Source organism: Acinonyx jubatus, chromosome B1, assembly GCF_027475565.1.
Source record: "Acinonyx jubatus isolate Ajub_Pintada_27869175 chromosome B1, VMU_Ajub_asm_v1.0, whole genome shotgun sequence".
In the NCBI taxonomy this organism is placed as follows: Eukaryota; Metazoa; Chordata; class Mammalia; order Carnivora; family Felidae; genus Acinonyx; species Acinonyx jubatus.
The window spans coordinates 124,704,952-124,728,988 of NC_069382.1; the positions used below are offsets into that span (position 1 = coordinate 124,704,952).

The window sequence follows — 24,037 nt, forward strand, 5'->3', positions numbered from 1 at the left end:
ATAGGACTTAACATGTTAATTGGACACACCAAAAACTCTGAAGGTTACACACATGAGGAGTGACTGTATACACTTACTGCTCAGTTTACAGAGAGTTTTACCATGACATTTCCATGGGGAAATCTGAGTCAGTGAACAATAAGTTTTAAATGGTTACTCATGCAGAAGTGAGGCTGGGAGTCCCCATTACATGTATATCTTGCTGCTCTGCTTAGTTATTTTTTATTTTTATTTTTAATATGTTCATTTGGTAAGAAGTACTGTACTATTAAAAAAGAATATATGTGAATGAGAGCTCTGTATTTGATATCTAATGTCAATTATGTCAACTAGATATACGACACAACTATAATCCATCTAGCAACTAATGCCCAAAGCTCTCCTTAACATCGCTTATGCAAGTACTTGAACATATTAGGTATTCAAGAACTCTTTCTAGAATGACAAAGTCAAATTAGATGAGCTGGATATGTGATACTTCTATTTTCAACTTCATTTTAGTGTGTTTTTATTTCTCAAAACAAATCTTATAGCCAACTTTTATGAACAGATATTAAAGGGGCTAGAATTCACTTGAAAGTCAACTTCAATATAATTTTGGAGAGGAATTAAATATTAACTGTAAGTATAAAGTAGACATAGGTACCCTTTGCTCCAGGAAGTGGCTCATCCTGAAAAGTTTTATATAACTTAAATTTTTGCAAGTTGGATCTTATTTATAATACATTAGAGGAACTAATTCTCAAAATCTCCCATCATGAATCTTTTGTGTAGTGAACAAGCAAGCTGTAGTTTGTCTTTTGTTTTTCAATAATGATGTCCCATTTTTAAAAATTAAAAATAGCCACAGATGTAGGCTAAAAATTCCTAAAAAGTTTTAGTAGCACCAATTTAAAAATGAGATATAACAGTCTGAAAAATCAAAGTGTGTTTTCTACTCATATTTCAAATCTTTTGGCAAGCTAAATATTTATTAAAAGCACTGTTTATGGAAAACCAAACTGATCATTTTCCACTTGTTTTTGTGCAAAAAAAAATAAATAAAAGCACTGTTTTCCTTCCTTCTCTAGTTCTGATGTTGTATCATTTTTTGATTTTGTGACATATGTTTCTCCCTCTAAAGCAGCTGTTAGAAAAGCTCAATTAGTTTTTAATTAATGAGAATTAATGTCATCATGAAAATTGTGTGAATTTTCTCTCATCGCAGATAGTTTGAGCCTTTTGAAATATGCTACCAGATTTGAGGTGGGAACCTGTAGGGTTTCTCCAGAGGGAAACCAGACCCACCTTCCTCACAAAGGCTAGACAGCCATGCCTACAGCATAAGGGAAGTCATGATGTGTCCAAATAGCACAACCGGTTTTTTTTCCCTTCACTCTGAAGAAAGTCTAGGAAATGTGCAAAATTAGTCAAAAGGTGACACTTGGTCCTAATTTGGATGTAATAACAAGTCAAGGAAGAGTTTTAGATCAGGAAAAACATTTCTGAAATTTGAACAATTTTTGCTTTGTTACTAATATTATATGGAAACAAAACAAATGAGAACTACTGAAATGAGAGAAATTTGGAAAATTCAGGTGAGAAAACAAGAGTGCTGCTCCTACAGTCTGTTTCTATCCTCATGGTCAGGTGAATCATTATATGGTGTAATTGTTCTCTGCCTCCTTGGAGCTCTACAAATGGGGCAAAACCTGAAGTTTCTACTCTTCTGGAAGTGTAAGTTGGAGGCTGTTGTCATGGTTGGACATCCTGTAAAACCTTACATATTCATCGGTTCATAGGTCACACTGTATCCGGTGTCTTAGATGACAGGAAGGGTGGCTAGGGATCTTAGTTGCAGTATAAATGTAAGTTTATAGAAGTTGAGAAGTAGTCTGGATAGGACTCACTGTGTAATCCCTTTGAAGCACACTTAAACACTTAAAACCTCTATGCAGGGATAGAAAATGAGTTTTGTGGTCTGTATCATTCTGACATGGACACCAGAGGGTAGGAGTCAGTCTCTGGATGGCATGCGGGTGGGAGATAATTTAATAGTTTGCCTGTAGCTTATGGTAATTTTCACATTTCTGGAAATTTGGCTTCATAGTCTGGCCTCTTGGGTCTTCTTTGTGGAGATGATCTGAATCTAAGAAGATAGATTCTATTAGCCTATGAGAACTACCAGGATGGATTGCCCCAGTCAATTGGAACGGTCAAAGTCCAAAGAGGACTGTACTGGCTTGGGGTGACTCATTCTGCCACCTCAGAAAGTCTGTATCTTGCATGTTGATGTGGGACAAGGAAAGGAGCTGGGCGGTAGAACACATCCAGACCCATTTTAAGACATATACATTCATGTGAGCCATGTGTAATTGCTTAGCACGGTGGCTTTCACATAACAGGTTTTCAGCAAACACTAATAGTATTGAATTAAATCTATCAAATATAAGAAAATTTATTTCTAATTTTTCAATGGCAGGTAAGTGGTTTCCACCCAAGGGATCTCATACAGTCCTTCATGAGAGGGCATTTACTAAAATTTGTTGAAATGGTAACTATGGTCATACTTGCTAGCCATTTATTAACATCTGGTCACAAAGACTGGAAACAGGGTTTGTTTTTAGAAATAAAAACTTCTAGAAGGAAGTCAATTTTTAGTGAGGCCATTGTATTTTATCAATTATCATGAGATGTGTGCATAAGGATAACACGTACGTTTACCTGTACAAAAGTTCTTAGCTCTGCCTTATTTACTATACTCATAATCCAGAATGTGTTTTTCCACTCCAAATGTCTGATTATAAAGTAGTAATAATTTGTTATCCAATTTTGTGGCTTGTAAGGTATTATGTAGGGTAAATGGATCTTCTCATCTTTTTTTTTTCTTTTTAATTGATGAAGCAAAGTACCATTCAGCAAAGTCTATTTTTAAAAGTATTTATTCAGTTGACAACCAATCCCAAATTAAAAGAGATGAAAAATAACATAATTAAGAAAACAACAAATTGCCTGTAGCTTGATATGTATGAGAGAAGAAAGGAGGTCTTACAATTTTCTAATGTTTCATTGACCCAAAACCTGTGCATAAATTCTGAGGTGGTTGAAAGTGACAACCGGTTCTTTTAATGATTCACCAAAGGAAAAAAAATCAACATCTGAAAAGAATAAAATTATGTGGATATAAGGTATTTGTCTTGTTTTGAAATAGCAAGGTTGTTGTAAGTGGTGCGAACCAAGCAAACAATGGGGTAAATGAAGTACCACTGGACAGAAGCTGGGTCTGGCATGAATTCAGCCTCAAGCTATGACCTTGGGAAAGTAGCCTGAGGTGTTCACTTTCCCATCTGTAAAAGGAGCAGTGATTCAGGTGTTCTAAGTGGCCCCAGGCAGGAGGGAAAGTTCCTAGAGATTTGCATCCTAGGCTTGGGCAGAGGACTCCTTGGAGGCATTGTCTCTGAGCCGTCCCTGAACTTAGAACCCATGATGACCTGTGGCTATAACCGAAGCATGGCAGAGTTAAATAATAAGACCCAATATTAAGCCTTAGATTTGTCAAACCTTCGGGCAAGTCACAGCTTCTCAGCATCTTATATTGCAAAACCAGAGAGTCTAGCTCTGTATAGTTCCTCATAATCCCAACATCAAAAAAATCACTTTTAATAGAAATTTAGAGCAGCAAAGATTTTGGTCTAATTAGATATGTTTTCAGATATATATTCATTGAGTGAGTTAAATGCTAGACAAAAATATTGTTGTTCAAATGAGGAAAATAACACTGTATTAGAAATAATCTTGGAGTCAATTTTCAAATTAATAGATTCAGTACGATGAATATTTCCCTAAGAGCAAAGCAATTATTAATACATAAATTCTAAGTTTAATAATTACCCTGTCTTTTCTTTCTCTCTCTCTCTTTCTTTTTCCTTCTTTTTCTCTATTTTCTTTCTTTCTTTCTTTCTTCTTTTCTTTCTTTCTTTCTTTCCTTTCATGTGACAAACCATCGTCCTGCTATTATTATAATGGTTACATTGTTTACATGGCCCAGGATAAATCTCTCCCCAAAAAGTGCTCACAGAGACATCACAAATAGAAATATATGTGAAGAAAAACAAATATACTGTCGGTTCAAATTGTCTCAAATAGCAGAAAGGCAGTCTTTTATCGGTTTAGGACATCACATAGTGTTGTTTCTAGAGAGCCATTCATTTTGGCATAGTACTGATAGTAAAGCTTAACGTGTTTTATGCTTGAATTAACTCAAGATAAGTGTTTAGAAAACTTCAGGTTGATCTGTGAGAGAGTAGGCATTTTCTCATCTTATAGTTAAGACTTCAATGGTATGAGAGCAAGTTTAGAAAACGTTTTTATTAGACAAATTATTTAGACAAATTATACACAGAAAGCTCTGCCACTCATAACTGAGGCCTCCAAAAAGTGTCTTGTGTATTTGTATAATAGGCAATACATCAAAATAGGCCTATTTTAAATATTGTACATGGTTAACAGTTTGTCGATACTAAAAATCACTGCAACATCTCGTATGCCCCTATATAGCTTGTTGTAAAGTATCGTTTTGTTTTGTTTTGTTTTCAAATCAGAGTTGGGAATGAGATCATGAACGTTACAAGGGAAAACAAGTTGTGCATGCACTTAGGTACTTGTCACCCTGGAAACAAAATGGTTTTTGCATGATAAGAAATTTTTCTGCCTTACACAGTAGACAATATTTGAAGATTTAGTACAAAAACAGTGACAGTACAAGATGCTCCCCAGAACAGAATTAGCATCAAAATATAATATACCTTAAGAATATACCTTTTAATTTCTCCTAAAGCAAATCACATAGGTTGATTCCTATATCAATCCTAGCTACGGAATGAATTAGATTAAAATAAGTGTATGGCTGCGTAAAAACACAGGATAAGTTCTTGCTTCCTACTTACCACATTTTAATGTAAGGATTACAAACAAAGTTCATTCTATAGTTCTAACAGGTAAGAATGCTACTTTAAAAGGGTTGTGCACAAAGAGGCACTGTTTTTGCTGTCATCCTTCTATACACTTGGCACTAATGTAAAAAATACATAACTCCTCCAAATAGAACTGAATAAAAAGGGGGGTTAAGTCGAGAGCCCGGATGGTCATTATATTTTCTTCTTTAGGATAATGTAGGACAGTAATTAAGGCCACATCAATATTTCTTAAGGGCTCCCACCTCTCCCCAACTATAGTTGTATTGATTGGCTTTCTGCTTTGGAAGAGGATTTATTAACCTTCGATGATCTACGTTTAAACTCTTATAGAGCTCTATGTGCTGCTGTGGACGTGGTCCAGCTAATAGCATTTTCCATTGAGATAATTAATTAAAAGTAAAATTATCAAGGTTAGCTTTATACACTGCTGAATAACAAATGCAAAACCTATTCAAATGAGTTACATCTAGGAACAAATAGTAAATCGCCCTGGATGTTTTAATAACAAAAGTATAAAATATTCTCTGTTGGCAAACAATGCGAGTCAGAATAACATTAAAGCAACCTGCCTTTTCTAACTGAAAAGACCCCCTGCACTATACATAGTTCCTGTATACAATACTGTTTTTTTTCAAACTAAAGCTTTATTAAATGAATTGCAATAGCAATGGCCGCCCTTTAATATATATACACATTATATAGGTGCATATATATGTATATATATATATGAGATACTAATTTATTTAACACAATAGAGGCTTCTGCCATATGATAAAGTGTACTGTACATAAGAAAAAACTTGTAATACTGTACAATCACATAAAGGTCATATGCACTGTTGCAGTGCGAGAGTAGTTTTAACTGTAGTCTTGACTGGCATATTAATGGCTTTTTTTGTAATCCTACAAAATTGCATTCTCATATTATGTGGCCTGAATGGTCTTTAAGTTATTTTATAAACACTGCAGGGGTTGCCTTTGGTCCACAGTTAAAGGACACTCAACAGCAGTGGAGCATTGTATGGATGCAGCAGAAGAATGTAAAAAGACTGAAGTTATTGCAATTATATTTTTAAAAATAGAGAAATGTTACGTAAGAGGCCTTTATGTGAAATTAATCCTGCATATGCTTTTAGTATACTCAGTGCACATTTCCTATACTTGAAGTACAGTATATGAAAAGCGGACTAATAGGATCCTAGTATACTATATTCTGGGGGAACAAGTTGAGTAATGAAAAAAAGTGGAGGGAAATGTACAGAGAGGACAAAGGAGAAAGAAATAGAAGAGAGAGAAGAGGGAGAAGGTGGCGAGAAAGAACTATAATTGTTACTAATAATCCTGATTTTTCTCAAAAAATAATGTTACATCCATGTTAGTCCCACAATATTACAGTCGCTCCTTGCAAAGGGAGTCCTACAAAAGAAACAGTGAAGAGATTCTGTTTGATGCTCATATGGAGGTGCCTCGGTCTGGATCATTACCCAGATTGAGCCCCAGGGTAGGAGTTGGTTGATAAGGAATAGATGACATTGTTTTTATAGGACTCCTGAAAAAGCCCCCGTTAGGTGCCCTGTGCCTAAAAGGGCCAGTTCGGTGCTCAGGCACGTTGCCAAAAGCGAAACCAGAGGCAGCTTTAGCTGATAGTGTGCGGCTAAGAGTCTGGATCTGCTCTGGGATAAAGGTTGTTGTGGTAATATGAGTGTTCCTGAAATCACTGATTTGCTCCAGTGCTTGTCGTGTTGGCAAAGTGTCAATGTCCAGAGGGGTCAAGTCAATTGACGAGGTGGAAAACTGTTTATGGGGGCTGTCGTCATCTGTGCACAAGCTATTTACACGTCTATGGAGGTGCTCCAGGTCAATTTCCTTGTCATCCTGGAGATGAAGAAAAAGAAGATAAGGTTCTCATCAGTACTAGCTTCCATGGTTAAAAAAAAAAAAAAAGAAAAAAAAAAAAAAAGTAGTTCAGCAAACATGATATGTAATTAACTGAACTTCGGGGTTTATTCATTTAACATATATCTATTGAGCACCTAATATGAGCCAGGCATTGTGCTAGATTCTGGGGGTACAAATATGACTCTGAGATAAGGTTACCTATCATAAATCTTTTTCTTTCATTGGAAGTTCTATAAATGTCACATGCAACTACAAAACTATGGGAACAGTAGATGGGTGATTGCATTCTATAAGATCAGGGACAGACCCAGGCAAAATACAAATAAGAAGTTTGGTTTTCACAACTCACTTCCCCACCACACCTCTTCTTTCCACATGCTTCCTCCTTTTTCAGGGTGTCTTATTTCAAGCTGGATTTTTGTTCTTTTCCACTATTCACTCCTAATCTTAACTTTCCTTTCTTGGAGCTAAGTGATACAATACGCTAGTTCAAACTAAAGTGTTAGTGACTGTTAACATGTTATTTCTCTTTAGGCCAGAGAGATGTGAGATTATTTAGAAAGAGCAACATTCAACACAAAAGAATCAATTTCTCGATTCATACCACACTCAAGCTATCTAGCACCTGAATGAGGCAATATTGTGAGGTCAGTGAGACCTTTAGAGACATCTTCAAGTCATGAGGTGTGAATGACAGCTTTGGTTTTGGGCCAAGTTTTTGCTAAATGGCCTCTAGATCGAAGATGCTTTGAGCTAACCTAATGGAGTCTTAGTAAGAAGGTACTTAATAAGAAAAAGGAAGTAAAAATCTCATTATTTCTGATGTTGAAAGCAATTCATAAATCCTTTAGGATTTTCGCTAAAAGTGAGCATTAAAGCCCAATGTTTGAAAAATAAAACTGGCAAGAAAAAAAATTGTCTTTTATCAGTCATGTTTATAGCCAAGTTCAATAAATTAATTTCGTGAGGGTTTAAAAATACCTATTAATCATAAGAAGAGAAAATATTTGTTCATAGATCTGGATTAGCTGTCATGAGTTAGAATGGAGTATGTATTTTTTTCATTGTGCTATTATAGTGCTCCTCAGTGAAAAATATTTTGATGTGCATCACTGTTTTTCCTTCTCCTTTCTCATTTCAAAATCCAATAAAAATATCTATTAATGCAATATTATCACTGAGACTTTAGAGGGTTGGAGATATAATTTTATGGTTCCCACAGCAACTATAATGTAGTCATCCATCAACAGATATAATAATGCAAAAATTTAATATTATATATAGTAATTCAAAATATAAGGAGCTTGGGGAGTCCTTAATTTCCAGATTTTTGAGAATATGAAATCTCAGCTATAATGTTGCATTAATGTGATCTTTTGCATTGAATCAATGTCAATAGAGATACCAGAAGCTTATTCCATAAAGAAAACACTACAATAAAACCTGATTAATTTTTAGTTCATATTCCACTAACTGAGAACGTATGATCATTTGGATAGGTAGAAAGCTAAGTTTTATCTTTGGTAAGTCAAGCTTTTCCTTATAAATGGTGCCGATCAACTTTGCCTATAAAGTGGTAGAAAGGAATTCTCAGACTACTTTAGAAAAAAATCTGTTTGAAAGAATACACTAACATGTAAACATTCATATGCAAATCGGAAGTCATTTTTATTTGTGCATTAAAGCAGATCTTCTCAGGATTCGCTCTAACCATCAATTAGTCAAAGTCTAGTTACAGAAAGTTTAAAAATGTCCTTTGAAACTATCCAGCAAATCAAACCATGCAGCAAACTCAGGTTATTTTTCATTTCAATTTGTGAAACTTTAGTGAATATAATTTCATTATTTAAAAATTTTTCACCTTTTACGTCCAGTGGAAATATGATAAATTAATCAAGCAATTTATTTTAACTTCCTAGTTTCTCTGATCATTTATAAATTCCATAATTTTTGATGTAAACAAGGCACATGCCACTTTCAAAGAGATACTGTGTATAACTCTGCAATTATTCTTTCAGATCTCTGAAAAAATTTTAATTTTATTTTATTAAAAATTTAATTCTAGGTGATCCACAAAATGGATTTATTAAGCTTAGAGCCATCAAAGAGCTAAAAACATATGATCATTTCTATAGGTCTATATACAGACAGAGGGAAGGAGTCACTGGTGGTGAAGAGACAAATTACGATTATTTTGCTGTGGCGCTGTATTTCTTATGCTGAATCTTAGAGACACAAGTAATTTACCTATAAGTTCCACAACCTATTGAGATAAAATGTTAAGCATCTTTGTGAACTGGCCAAGGGAATCACAACCTTTAAGAAAATCACTGAATTAAAGTCTATCTTGAGATTTGGCAGAATGTTAAAGCCTTTCATGGCACATGAAATTGTCAGTCTTTCAAACACTAAGCCTCCTTTTCATTTATCTGGGATGTCCTAAAACGGAAATTGGTATTGGCATCACCACTTTTTATATTTCATAAATTTATTTTCAATATTCAAAGAAAGAAGAAATAAGGACTGCCCCCAACCCATTACCCTCTCCCTGGTGATTAATCCTGCCTGGAAAGACAACCTGCTTGTTGGCTCAACTTAGTGCTGAAGCTCTCAGTCAAGTACCTCTTTTGATGGGACCCGGGAGCCTTTCCTCTTGTTCCACCACGTCTCCAGCATAGCTATAAAGCAGGAGAGGACAATTCCAGCAGCCAGGATACAAAAAACTCCTGCAAAGCTCTTTATGTCCAGGGCGCCTCCTTTCTGCTTTGTGTCCACTGAGGAATACAGGTCACACTGGCCATTCTTTGGCCACCATTTGTGCTTCAGGATGTCCATGTCACCATTCTGCTGAAGCTCCAGGATCCTTGGGGTAAAGAGCACAGTCATGTGTTACTGCAGACATGGTTATTGCTTCGGTCCACAACACATCCATTTATAACCCCACCTCTAAAGGATGGTGGTTGTGAAGGGGAAATGAATGTATAGAAAAGCCTGCAGAAGGAATGTCAGGACACTGAAAACGTTATTGCTTTGATTTTATAGACCGAGTTGGGCCACAGGCGTTCCTCTCTCCCCTCTCTCCCCTCCCTTCCTCTCCCCATCCTTCTTCTTCTTTTTTTTGGTTTTATTCTGTAAGTCTAAATATTCCCCTCCTGCTTTGTTGCAATGTGTTTTTACAATTACATTTCAGAGGCACTGTTTTTATGTGGTTTCAAGCTGCTGCAGTTCTGTGTCCCTTCCCTACATGCAGAATGACGCTTTGGATCTTAATGCTTTTATGAAGAACGTTTTGCTGCTTAGAGCAAGATGCTGGCATAATGTCGCCCGGCATATGCTACACACAAAGAAGTTCAATTAAAAAGTCTTCTATTATTTAACACAGTGTGGGAGAAAGCCTTGGGACAAGTTTGAAGTTGATAAAATACATCATTTTTGGGTTTTCACACAACTGATGTAGTTTCCCTTTCAATGCCAAAGGGGAAAATAATCTTACCTTGGAGAACAAGAAGAAAAGATGACCAGAGGCTTTTAGAAGTAGTTAAATTCAGATAAGAAATACCCTTCTTCATCTTCTTTCCCCCCCCAGAATCTGGGGCTAGCTGCAAACACTGAGGCTTTTTTTCAAGTGTGATTTTCATAGAGGTTTTATTCTCATTTCCAAATACTCTTGCCTACCTCTGGCCTTTCTCCAACTGTGTCCCCTCTCACAGGGTGAGAATGGTCAGGGCCAAGGCCATGAGCTGGTCGAGCGTGTGTACCATCCTCACGGTTGCTAGATTTCCCACCCAAACAGTTCAGAGTGCTTCTCCAGGAGCTGGGAAGGTTTGTCCCAATATTTCTTCCTGAGAGCGAATCTCATAGCCACAAGGGTATCATCGGTCTATAGAGTGGTGTTTAGAGAGTGTGGACTGAGTTTGGATGTACAAACTCAGGGTTATATACCTTTGTGTGGGCGATCCTTCACTGTGCAGGACAGAGCTGGAGGTGGAAGAGAGGGGGCCAGGGACCAACTCCCTGGGCCACTGGGTCAGTGTAGTATAACTAGCTAGCCACAAACTAGAAATTCAAACCTGGCCTCCTAAGGGCCATGGAGGTGTATTTATCAAGGTAAGAGGATTGAACATATTTCATCTAAGCTTTTTTAGCTCAATTTATAATTTTTATATAGTTAGCCTTAGGATATGTGGACCTAAATAGTACTCTTGCCTTGGGTCTTGGTCATTTGGGGAAAGACATCTTAAAACTTTAAAGAGAAAAATGATGTCTGTCTGGAAGGAGTAAATGCTCTTTTGGTGACACATTGCCTTTTTACTGGTTTCATGTCATCCAGGGGTTTTTAAGAATGAGCTAATAGATAATGGTTGGGGTGGAGCCAACATTCCACTTGAGTCAAACAAGAGTAAAACCAGTCCGAAGGGCTGTGATGGAGACATGGTCTTATCATCCACCTTTGGCTGTTCCCATAGCCTCACCCCCAGCACCCCCAGGTGACACTCCAGGATCGACACTGCTCTGGAGTTTCCTTCACAACCTGGACTTCTCCTTTTTTATGATACTGATCTGTCTAAGGGTCTGTTGCTTCAGGGTGTTGCTCAAAAAGTGCAGTTAATTTGATTCATTGAATTTACTAAAATGATTGTGAATACTAATGGATTACATTTTCATCCTTATTCTTCCCTCTTTTCAGAGTCATTTGTATTTTCCAGACTCTACAAATGTGTTCTATGGGACACTAGTACCTAGAGGGGTTTCTGCAAGAAAAGGGTTCTGTGGTCACTAACTTTGAGAAACACCCTCTCGGCAACTTACAGAGAAGTCAGTCTATTAAAGGTTCTAGGAAGACCCGTAGAAAAGAAAACTTGAATGATTTTGTTTAATTTAGCATTTCCCAAAGTTCTCTGACTTTCCTTCTTTTTTTCCTCATTGTATTCTTCCCTAATAATATATATTAATAATTTGTGGAGCTAGAGTTTTACAGAATACACTTGAGAAACAGTGCTTTCACCCAAAGAAACAACTACTCGTGGGAACTGGTAGCATGGTGTGAGGTATCACACACGTCTGTAATCACAGCATCAAATTCGCTTGCTTGGCCTATCCACAAAATACATTCAAATAATGTTGGCAAACCCATTAGCTATTTGCCTACCTAAAGATGCTAGGTAGTCAGACACCATTGAATACTTTGAGGGAAAAATTTAGTCATCTCTAAAAAAAATATTCTTAACTTTGACATTAGAGGTATCTGTAGATACCTTCCTATTCATCTATCTCTTCAGTAAGTATTTAAAGAATGATCTCACACCAGGTATTTCTTTGGGTCAAAATTTATATTAAACCACAACTGCACATTCAGCCAGAATGGCCTGAGTAACATTGTGATGTTGTTTCTTTTCAATGCTCTCAATTCATGTTAATTTATCTTTTCATGCAGTCACATGTTCATTCGGGAACCAATGATTGCCTACTCTTTCTCCTCAGTGGTATCTTTATCACAATGTGTCCTTATTATTTGCACACCTGAAAAATAATTTGGTTTTAAACATAATCATTGAAGTATACACGAAGTATACTCTATGACACCCATTTTGATGCTAATGGGGCAAAAGGCCTTAAATCCAAAGAATGTGTTTAATTATAGAACTTTTAGGTTCAGCAAGCTGGGTGGTAGGGATTACCGTGGGCAAAGAGTGAGCAGACTCCTCTACTTGCCTTCAAGGATGATCACACCACAAAGATCTCTTTATCTGGTTGATACCAGGAAGCACAGGTAACTGAGGCATTTCATGGACACCCCGTTTTGGGGGATAGACAGAACGACTGGACAATAGGACCCCTCAGTTAAGCCCACAACAGATTCTAGGATTATAGGCTGGCATGGAATAGAAATGTTGGGAAGGAAGGAAAGTGTTTTCTAAGCTCAGGGTTCTGCCATAAATTCTTGCTACATAATCTGATGCTCCTGGAAATTCCATTAGAAAAGTGTAACTATACCTTTCTTTTTGTTATTTAACAAAAGTCCATTTAAGGATTAAAGAAAGTTTAGCAAAATCTAATGCATTGCCTTAAAGACAAATTGGATGAGCCCGTTAATAAATGAGGAATATATATATATATATATATATATATATATATAATATTCAAAGGTACTGGCATCTTTAAATGAAACTTGAATCACACATAAAGGAAAGTTTTGTATTTAATTATAATTAGCATTGATGTGTGTGTGTGTGTGTGTGTATGTGTGTGTGTGTGTATGGGTGTGTATAACAATGCAAGAATCTAGCTGCACAATCCTTAACATGTTGAGATCTTTAGTCCCACGGAATAATTGTTTTTGTTGTATTTGTAATTTCCACAAGATGGCAGTCTTTGCTCACAGACAGCAATGTGTTCTTGTCATTCTAGTTAATTGGTGGGTTTGAAAGGTGTCAAGTATAAACTTAAACTATTAGAAAGAAAGTTGGATAATAGACCATGATGAACAACTGGATAAGCAAAACCTCTTCTTGGAGTGTAGTCCAAAAAATTCCTGCCATTTTTACCCCAGAGTGATGAGAGCAGTACTTCGCACTTTTGAGAGTTGTTATGGTGAAAACTCATGAAGCCATAAACAAAAGCATCTTGCTTGTTGTTTGGCACTTAGTAGGCTACCACAACTCAAATGCTAGAATTATTATTATCCGCATGTGTGACAGCCACTCTTTCTTTGGACCTGTTCCGGTACCTATTTCTTAATGGAGAGTTATATTCCCAGATGAATCAGTGAATGATTGATTCACTGACAAGAACATTGCATTCCTTTCTTTCGTCCAAAAGTATTAAAACATTTGTCATCCCCTTGAACAGAAAAATTTTAGCAGTCCATAAAACCGAGCTTCAACTTGAAAATGGTTAATAGATCAATTCTGCATGCACTGAGTTCTTTATTGGTATAAATGAGCAAATTTCAGGAGACGTGAGTGGGGAAGCAGAAGATTCTTCTTTCATATTCAAATAAAAATATTCAACAAATTCGAGGTGTTCATCTTGAAAAGCTTTTTACTTACTTTGAAGATACAACAGCCTCATTTGTGTGTGAGAATTACACTAATTATTGATCACTTACAATTCTTAATCACTGCTCTAGAAATTGATTTTCAAATTATTTATAATGAAACAGGTTGCTGAAAGATGAATGCAAATTTCTGATCCCACGTAAGTAGCTTTGATTTTGCCTTTGAATACCATAGCAGTCTGTGGATTCCTTTCTAATTTTCTTACCCGTGGGTAAATTCCTGCTGAGCTGTACAAAGATACTGGTTATCTGAGAAAAAGGACACCTGACTTTTCAGTTGTTTCTGCTGGGAACAAATTTAGAGGTCATCAGAGAGTTTAAAAAATTAAATGCAGGAATTGTGATTTCAGGCCATATGCGTGTGCTCTGACTGGCATATCCAATACCAGTCTTTGAACATCAGAGTTGTGAAAACAAATTTTATCAACTTCCTGCGAACTAGGCATCAGTCGTTTTTATTTTCTTATTCTCCTCCTGTGATTCTTCTTGCAATTAGAATTTTCTCCCTACATTCATAGATGCATAAACTACTAGAACAGAAGTGAGAGAGGACATCATCTATTGTCTTCACTTCCCCCTCCACTCACTCTATGGAGGAGAAACCGAATCAAATAGAACAACAATTCCCCCAAATTATCACACTCAACACACAAAAAAACAATTTATATAGCACACTGGAGTAGCCTGAGATGAAAGGTAGGGGGACATGCCTTGTCTGTTTTGAGGGCTGAAGGGATCAATATTTTAGCGATATTCTAGTACATCATCTAAGATACACCAATTGGGAAGCACTGCTGTAGAGATGGGATGACTTTTTTTTGTGACTAACATAGAGTAAATTGTTGAGTGAGGGCTACAATTCAGGTCTGTCTTCCAGCACATTTCCCCCTACACAGCCTCTGCTATGTAACTATTTAGAGAAGAACGCTGTCAGTTTCAGAGATTTGTTAGACCTTAAGTAAAATTGTCACCAATAGGTTTCTTCTAAACCTATTGAAAATGTAGCTTTTCTCCAGAACTTCATCGATCTTCCTCAGGAGGAGTAGGCCTGCTGAGCAGTGGGAACAAAACTAAAATTAGCTCAGTATGATTTAAAATTTAATCTGATCTAATAAGTTAACATGACTCTAGCTTTAGCTCAATTTACTTGAGAGAATTATTCAATCCTTCCGTTTCCTCCCCTTTTCCTTGCTTTTTTCCAAGATGGCATCAGGGTTTTTAAAGAATGACATTATATCCCTTACATTGGAGGCTTGGGAGGAGGGAGCTGCTGGCTTCTTGCTGGTCCTTGGCTTTGCTCTGGCAGCAATCATTTTAGGTATGATGGCCTGGGTTCAGTCCTTAGATATGAACTGGTGACTACTGGTGAAGCGGGCAGACGCTTTAAGTCCACCAATGTTGGCTAACGTCTTTCTCAGTTCCTTTAAGGCATGTGGGCTCCTCTCTGCTGACTCAGCCTCTGGGGTGCTATACACTTGTCTCAGCTTCTGTCATTTTGTTCATGCAGCCCCTAACTATTCTTTAGCTTTCAGATAGCATTGTGGGGTCATCTTGTCACTTCACTGTGGAGGGCTCCAAAGGTGCTCCATGTGCTCTAACTTAGCATTCACACCACATGGGAGCAAGAGAGTCCTGGGAATAAAGACCTAACCCTTGTTTTTTCCTGACCGCAGCTCTGGCTTTTCCCACCACCCGAGGTCTCCTCTGCTGGTGAAGAGCTTGGTAGGCCCCATGACTCCTGTCAGAGACTCTAAGGTAAGGAACCCTCTACCCCCTGTGGGCATGCATTCTGGTCCAGCTAACGCCCCTTCACCTGCCCATCTCCTGCCCCCTGCCCCATGCTGGAAACTTCCGGCCAGAGGAGGTATAGCTTTCCTTTTCTCTTCTGGATATCCCTCTTATACCCAGGGTCTTCAGACTTCTTGGCCTGTCATAGTGGAAGGGAATTGAAGCTACATAATGACAGAAAATCTATGATCTGAGACCTCCAGCTGGCATTTCTTCAATCTGAAGTGTTGAGGCAACGTGACACTAGAAATTGGTGAGGGTGAAAAACATCATTTTAATATCTTAAAAACATTGATCTGACCTGTTTGTTATATGCTTATGCGCTGTATGTAACCAAAATTTAAAAAAGATATGTAGGATAGAGTCTCATTACTTATTAATGTTTAATGTCACTTAACACTGAGAAAGAAATTTGGGAATAACTGAACAGAAGTATTTTTGACACTGAGTGGATCTATTTTGGCCCAGAATACCCACATTATTAAATTCATTTGCTGGGTTCTCACGAAAATGTCTCTCCATGGTTACTGAGAAAGAATTAATAATAGCATGCACATGATTTTCAGAAAAATGTCAGCTCAATAGGTTTTTCATCCATTTGTCCTTTCTTTCATTCTGGGCTGAAGAAATGCTGGTAAACTTGGATTGAAGCAAAAGCACTTCTCAAAGATTCAGGTTTAGTATTCAATTAAGTGTAGTGGTGCTCTGACTGGCATATCCAATACCAGTCTTTGAACATCAGAGTTGTGAAAACGAATTTTATCAACTTCCTGCGAACTGGGCATCAGTCGTTTTTTATTTTCTTAAGCAAAATGTCTTAATGTCTGGTTAGTAGCATTAGATACAACAGATATTTCTTGATAACATGTAATACCTCAGTAATACCAAATAACTGAAGACAGACTATTAGAAGCTATTTCCTTTGTTTAAATTGGACTTTTAACTAATTCTTCCAGTTAGTTGAGCCAGACGCCGTTGTTTCGATCCGGTCCACTAACATTATCTACCATCTCACATAGATGAATATGGCATTTCAAATAAGGTTATAAATATCATTCTTTAGGCCAGAGGACCTTTTTATAAAGGTTTAGGCAATAACAAACCTTTTTGTTAAGGGCCAGACACTGTTGCAACCATGTGACTCTGCCTTTATAGTTACCAAAACAGGCCTGAGCCAGATTTGGCCTGTTGGCTGTAGTTGCTGATCTGTTGTGGAGCCCCGTAGCAAATAACTCTATGAAGTCAACAAATTTCCATTTCATTGACAAAGATATTGAAGTTCAGAGGGCTTAAATGACTTGGCCGAAGTCACATCATGAGAAAGCATCAGAGTCTGTTTTAAAACCAAAGATTTTGACTGTCATCCCAGTGCTTTTGACCATGTATTAATAATATATAATAATTAATATGTAGTAATGCCTGCTGTTAATATGTGTGTGCCTTTAAGTGAGTACAGAGATGAATTTGAGGTAATACTCTATATTCATGATGGCACTATAATAGTTCAAGTGAGTTTTGGATTTCCTTGGTTTTCTGATTATCCTGGAATAGACATCTGGAACCTATACCCCGAGACTGGGACCACCCATGTTACAAATGAATGACTGCCTTGATTATTTGAGATCAGGTTGTATTTGTCTTCTGAGGTCTGTATTTGCTGAATCGTTTTCTAGGCAATGGAGGCTTTATCTTGAGATCAAAGGGAGGTGAACAAATATTATACTAAGAGAATTTCAGGCAGTGACTATGATTTACTGAGAATGGGTAACACAATAGATTGAAGCAGAAAAGGCGGGTTTGTTTTAATCAAAATATATAAAAATGGTTCCTAACAACCTGTGACTAGAAGTACTATAAACTAACGAGAAGTTTTTGAGGGTTGGTAGAAATTACTATGGACGATTTATGGGCATGACAGCATGTTGGTACTGGAAGGGGTCTGGGAGATGAGATCATATTTGATTCCTGCTTAGTGATGTGGAGTGACCTGCCTGGCTCCCCACCACAGGGCGCAATCAACAGACCTGGACTTAATTATACATTCAGTTATTATTGAGGACTGCTGTATGTCATAGACCTGCATGAAAAAGACGAGTTTCCTGCATGGCTTCAAACCTGGTCTCTCACTTTCAAATTTAAAGAAAAGACAATTCAGTAACATCTTCAATTGGTCACATCTGCTTTTCTTATTAAGAAAACAGTGTCCATCCTTATGTAGTAAGTAATGTCTTCTTAAGGCACCCATTTTTCTGTGTAGGGGAAATAAGCTGTAAACTTTCTCCAGGCAATCTATTTTCCACAGGAATAGCAATAGTAAAGGCATGTATAATGCTGCAAAGTTCATGAAGCACTTATCAAAAACATTACATATCATGTGATTTACTGCTTAAAATAATTTCGTGAGGGAGGAATTATATTGATTGATTGATTGATTGGATGACTGATTGATCACACCCCTCTCCTTATTCCTATAAGAGGCTTAAGAGGGCTGATGTTATTAAATTCTCATTTTAAAGCTGAGGAGATTGAGGCTAAGAGGTGAAGTGAAATTTCCCAAGGTCACAAGGCTGGTGATTGATCTGGCCAGCTCTCAAACCAGGTCTTTTGGCTTCTGCTCTTTTTTTTTTTTTTTTTTAATACATTGTCAAGATCTTTATTATCCTCCCCAAAACCCCCCATGATAATGGAAGCTGCCTCCTTATTTCCCGCTGCTTTATTAACTGAGGATTTGATGACTCAAGTTCCTTGGCTAACACATATTCCATTGTATCCATTTACAAACATTACACTTTGTGTTACACATCCTGATGTCTCCAGAGAGCCACATGAATATCGCATGAGTTCATTAATCTCTGTGCGATTAGAATAAACGTCAGATGAATTCATTCTCATGAGGCACTCAGGGGACTTTGCCAATGTTATCAAAACAAGGCAGTGTGTTCAAAATAAGGAAGTGGTGTTTCAAAACCTTATCCTTACTCAGTGTATGTCAACCTATTGTGAAGTTTCAATCTATGTGATGCAAACTTCCATAGTTATCCTAATGCAAATTTTCCTTAGAGTTTAAACAGTAGCCCATAAAAGGTAACTATTTATTTATTAGATAACACTTAACTACTTTGAAAAATGTGTGACACTTAAAACAATTTTTATGTTCCAAGTTTGATGACATTTTTTGTTGGCTCTAAGAATCGTCATACTTTACAGATATGTCATTCTTTGAAGATGAACCTGAAAGCTGCAGTGAATGGTACCCAATCAGATCAGTCCTTCTAGGTCAGAGTCAGCCTCTTGCACCACAGTCTCGCTTTGCCTCAGGGGGCAAAATCAACCTCTTTCACAGAGAAGCAATTGCTTGAAAAATCAAATTAGCAACATGATGGATCTCAAGACTTTGGTGACTAGTGAACTTTAATTATTATATATTTTATGTGTTTATGCTGGCAGTAAAAGTCAAGCACTCATTATAGAAATGGCAGACATGATCTTTCATAAAATGAGTGCTGGGCGGCAAATGAAGAGATAATCAGGATAATGAAGGCAAGCCAGAAAGATGCTGGAGAGTTGAAAAGACCCTGACAATGGCTCCCACTGAGATGGAGGGCATAATTGCAATTGGAAAGAGAACACTTTTGGTGATCTTTAAAAATGTCAGCTTCATCCTTAAGCTCAGTGTGATATTTGGGTTATAGGGTAAAGGGGAAAAATTCTTTCATTCTGCAGTGAGAAACTGGCAGTGACCATCTGGGCTTACAGTCACCCTTCAAACAATACAAGATATTCTCGTGCAGACCTTTCAAATGCATGTTTATGAAAAAGGGTCATAAAGTCAAACTTACTTCGCTTAGCATGTTATACGCATTTTATGATTTTAATATCTTTGAGTCTGACAACTAAACCCTTAAAATAAGTGGGATCTTGAAGTGTGTACTATGTGTAAATGGATAATACTTGTGATATGTATCTTTGGCACAGCGTTAGGAGACAGAAGATTATGGAGAAGGAAACTTTTGAATGCAAATATATTCTCATGAACATCTGCATAAACACTGAAGTTTTCATAAGTTGACTAACAGTTTAAATATGTGGAAGGAATTTATTATTTCTAAAAGCTGCTACAGTAGTAGGTACTTCACAATGAGAATTCTTTCATAATGCAAACATCTTCTAGATTAGAGGATGTATATTGATACATGTTTTAAAAAAAACCCTCCAGGTATACTTATACTAAAGATGGTGGACAAATTCGGTGTAATTATTTAAAATTCTCAGGCAAGAGTTAGATCATTTGATAATAGTACAACTTTATGAAAACAATTTTACTTTGCTTAACCCATATTTTCATAGATGGTCAGTGTAAAGTACTTTAAAAGTTATATTCTAACATTTTAGGTATATTGCATTATATTTAGTATTATTCCATTTCTGCTGGAAAAGTGTTTCAAAAAATTTCTGAGGTGCAGAGAGAGAGAGAGAGAGAACCCCAAGCAGACTCTGCCCTGTCAGTGCAGAGCCTGATGCGGGACTCGAACTTAAGATACATGAGATCATGACCTGAACCAAAGTCAGACACTTAACTGACCGAACCCCTAAGGTGCCCCTCAAATTTTTTAATATAGATGGTAACATAACGTAAACTTTCCTTGAAGTGACTAGAATCATTCAAAAACAGAGTTTCATTTTAGACATTTTAAAAAGTGAATTCAACTTTCTAACTTCTTTCTATTATGAATCTGAACATGCTATGTTTCTCTCTCTTTAAAAAAAAAATTTTTTTTAACATTTTCATTCGTTTTTGAGAGGCAGAGCCTGAGCAGGTGAGGGGCCAAGATAGAGGCAGAGCCCAACGTGGGGCTCGGACCCACCAGCTGTGAGATCACGACCTGAGCCTAAGTCAGATGCTTTACCGACTGAGCCACCCAGGCGCCCCTGAACAAGCTATGTTTCTATAAATGAGGGGAAAAACCCAAATGGTCTCTTGGACGATTATCTGCAATTACGTTACTGTGTAATTCTACTGCAGTGTGATGATGTGTTCTGCCAGGGGCCGTGCAATGAAAGGCGCAAAGGGTCACCAAACCTTGGATTTGGAACGATGGACAGTTTAGGAAAGCTTTTTGGTGTAAGTGTTGTCATAGTTGCCTCCTAATGAAACTTACCTTCTGGATTCTTGATTTTAGACTTGTAGCCTCAGCACTGTGTGAACTAAATGTCTGTGGTTTAGGCCACCCAGGCTGCGGTACCGTGTTATAGCAGCCCGAGCTGATGGATATACACGGACTGCGAAACACAGAGCACAGCAGCAAGTGTCGTTTTTTGCGTATAGCTGTCATTTAGGAGTCATTTTCCTGTTCAGTACTTTTCCAAACCTGGAATGTCTCTTCTGAATGTCTTCTTTCTCCCTCTGGATCATGTTTGGGATAGAACTGGTCTTAGACTCAGAACCTGCAGAATATATGCTTCTTCTTTTCCTTAACCAGTATTTAGGATGTTCTTAAAAACATTCTAAACTAGGATGCATACAAATATAACATCTTTCTTTTTAGGATGTCACTTTATAATTTGCAAAGCATTTTATTGTCATTGTCTTGTTTTTATTACACAGTCCACAAATTAAACCAAGAATCCTTTACTTTATCATTTACTTTAATAAGCAAAGTCTTCATTTATAAACTTCATTAATTTAACTCCTGTCATGTGAAATTTCTATAGTTGGCATGTTACAGCCATATAAAAACTTTTTCTAATAAAAATTAATTATGCAAACGAGAATGTGGGAGAGATGTTTAAACTACTTAAGAAATGAAATTGTTTCCAAGCACTTCACATATGATAACCTGATACAATAACCTACTTGAAGTAAACTAATTACGAATCATTATTTAACACAAGATCTCCAATGCTAATAGTTAGCATTGGATTATGAATGCTAATAGTTAGCTTTACTTTCATTGGTAGGACCCAATCTTCATTAAAAGTGTAATATTGTCAGATGCGTAGCATTCGTCTTTAGGCTAATACCAAACACCCACTCTTTGGGCATATGTTAATAAGTAGGAACATAAAGTTTAAATAGAGTACCTGGATTCCTTAAGTAGTTAAAAGAATAGGTCTCACTTGGCAATGAAATATTGGCTGTCTTTTTTTTTTTATGAGGCAGCAAACTGAGGTACTCTGACATAAATGGTTATTTATAAAAAATGACATAATGTGGTATAAAGTAGCAGTGAGACTTATCTAATTCCATGCAGAAAAGATAATTGATGTGTTACTGCTGTACTTCACAATTTAGTTTTCCCACGCATGGGAGATATGCTGGGGATTAGTCTATTCCATCTTCTTAATGAGACTTATCTATTACTTCAGATAATGTATCTATTTTCTTCAACCAGCAGGACTAACTGCTTACTGGAGTGAAGTTTTCAACAATTATTAGAAAGGAACTTTACCAATAGACATAAAGGGGAATAGTTTATCTTTCCATGTATCTATGTGTTGAGATAAAATGAACTGGTACGGCCATGCTGCTGTTATGAAAGGGATGTTGACTCCCATAGTTCCTGTGCAAGCTCATGCAAGCTGCTTGCTATTTTCTATGATAATAGCAAGAGCTATATGCACGGCAATGTTTACTTACTTGATGATATGGTGGGAGGCTTCAATAACTCGAGAAAAGGCTTGATAAAAATTGAGTGTCATTCAGCCCTGATAACAATTGTCAGAGGGACTGCGTGGCTAGTTTCTTTATTCAGAAATAGGTCTGATGATACCATATACGTTTACGTACCAAACGGAGGCATTTGCAAAGCCTGCTATTTCTTCTGCTTTACCCCAAACCTGACATAATCAGCATTTCAAATCTGTTCCAAATCTTGATGAATTAGAAATACAAGCAATCTAGCTAAGTGATCAGATATATTTATAAGAGCCTTGATGAATAATTGTAGGAGCGCAATTTGCCCATGTTTAGATAGCCGGTTATGTTTTTCAGTAACTGAATTGTCCAAAATATTGGTAAACTTTGAAGAATCTTTACCTTGTATACGGTGGTAAACAAAAGTGGACACTGTGCTCTATTTGTTTCTAGGTGAGTAAAAAAGGATGAAACCCTCTAATAAAAGTAGCACTGAAGTAAAACTCAAGTTTTACTTGAGTTGCTTCCAGTAATGGCATATTCCATACACAATAATTAGGCACACTACCTTAGCAATAAGGGTAATGTAAGAAATAGATCTGCCTTATAGCAAGAGTAACATTCCCCATGTTCGCTTACTTTCTAGAAGAGACTACACTCTAGGATACTATAGTGAATGTGCTTTGAAGTGATATTCCTTTAGTTGTAATGAAAAAAAAAAAAAAGGACTTATGCTCTTATCCAGTTCTTGCAGTGCGGCATGACCTGCAACATGAATCAGAGGAAATTAAAATATAAGGATTGCTTCTAGATTTTTTGTCATGTTAAGCATCAAATTATTTCTCAGTGAGTCTCAATGATGGTCCACAGAGCTCTGGAGATCCCCAGGATATTTCATATGCAAGAATTGGTCCGGGGCACCTGGTTCAGTCGGTTAAGCGTCCAACTTTGGTTCAGGTCATGATCTCACGGCTCGTGAGTTCAAGGCACGCATCAGGCTCTGTGCTGACAGCTCTGGGCCTGGAGCCTACATTGGATTCTGTGTCTGTGTCTGTCTCTACTTCTCCCCTGCTCACACTGTCTCTGTCTCTTTCTCAAAAATAAACATTAAAAAGAAAAAAAAGAATCGATCTAAGACATATGAACAGGATATGCTGGAACTGGGGTGAACATCTCTGGTGGAGTGTGCAACAAAAAAGAGAGAGGGTGGTACTGTGTAATGCCAATAATCACAGCCTGAGAACAGTGGACAGAGTTCCTAAGTTTCTGAATTTTTTAACTTTTTAACATTTGGATTCCCTTTTCCTTTAGTTCTAGGCAGTGGATGCCTGGAGCCATGCAGCTGGGAAACATGGCAAACAAGGTCAATAGAGATCATATCTAGTAATTGGTGACAGGGCCACTTAAGTCCTAGCAGCCCCTACTGAGAATCAAAGGCAACTATTCGGTTTCTCTTCCATCATCTTCTCTTACCCTATGTTACTCTTACCACTTTCACTTATTATAAATCAAGATATGATCCATATAGGAAATTAAGGACACAAAGGGTCAAAGGCACAACCCCAACATCTTAGGTGTTTTAGTGAGCAAAATATAGATGATGTGAATTCTACTTACTCACAAAACTATTTGCAAGTATGTGGGTGGATGGAAGGCATTGACATAATAAATGATGATCAAAGAGAAGTCAAAGAATGATGGTGAG

At 37.1% G+C, this 24,037-nt stretch overlaps 1 protein-coding gene across 1 annotated transcript in view; it reads right to left on the reverse strand.

Moving 5' to 3' along the window:
- Positions 1-2,893: 2,893 nt before the first annotated feature.
- The window catches only part of GRID2 (glutamate ionotropic receptor delta type subunit 2), a 1,419,162-nt gene continuing 1,398,018 nt past the window's right edge, over positions 2,894-24,037 (reverse strand). The window contains exons 15-16 of the mRNA XM_027060847.2: positions 9,476-9,716; positions 2,894-6,829 (exon numbers count right to left, since the gene is read on the reverse strand). Of these exons, the coding sequence (XP_026916648.2) occupies positions 6,407-6,829; positions 9,476-9,716 (664 nt within the window). The 3' untranslated portion in view covers positions 2,894-6,406. The remainder of the gene's footprint in view (positions 6,830-9,475; positions 9,717-24,037) is intronic.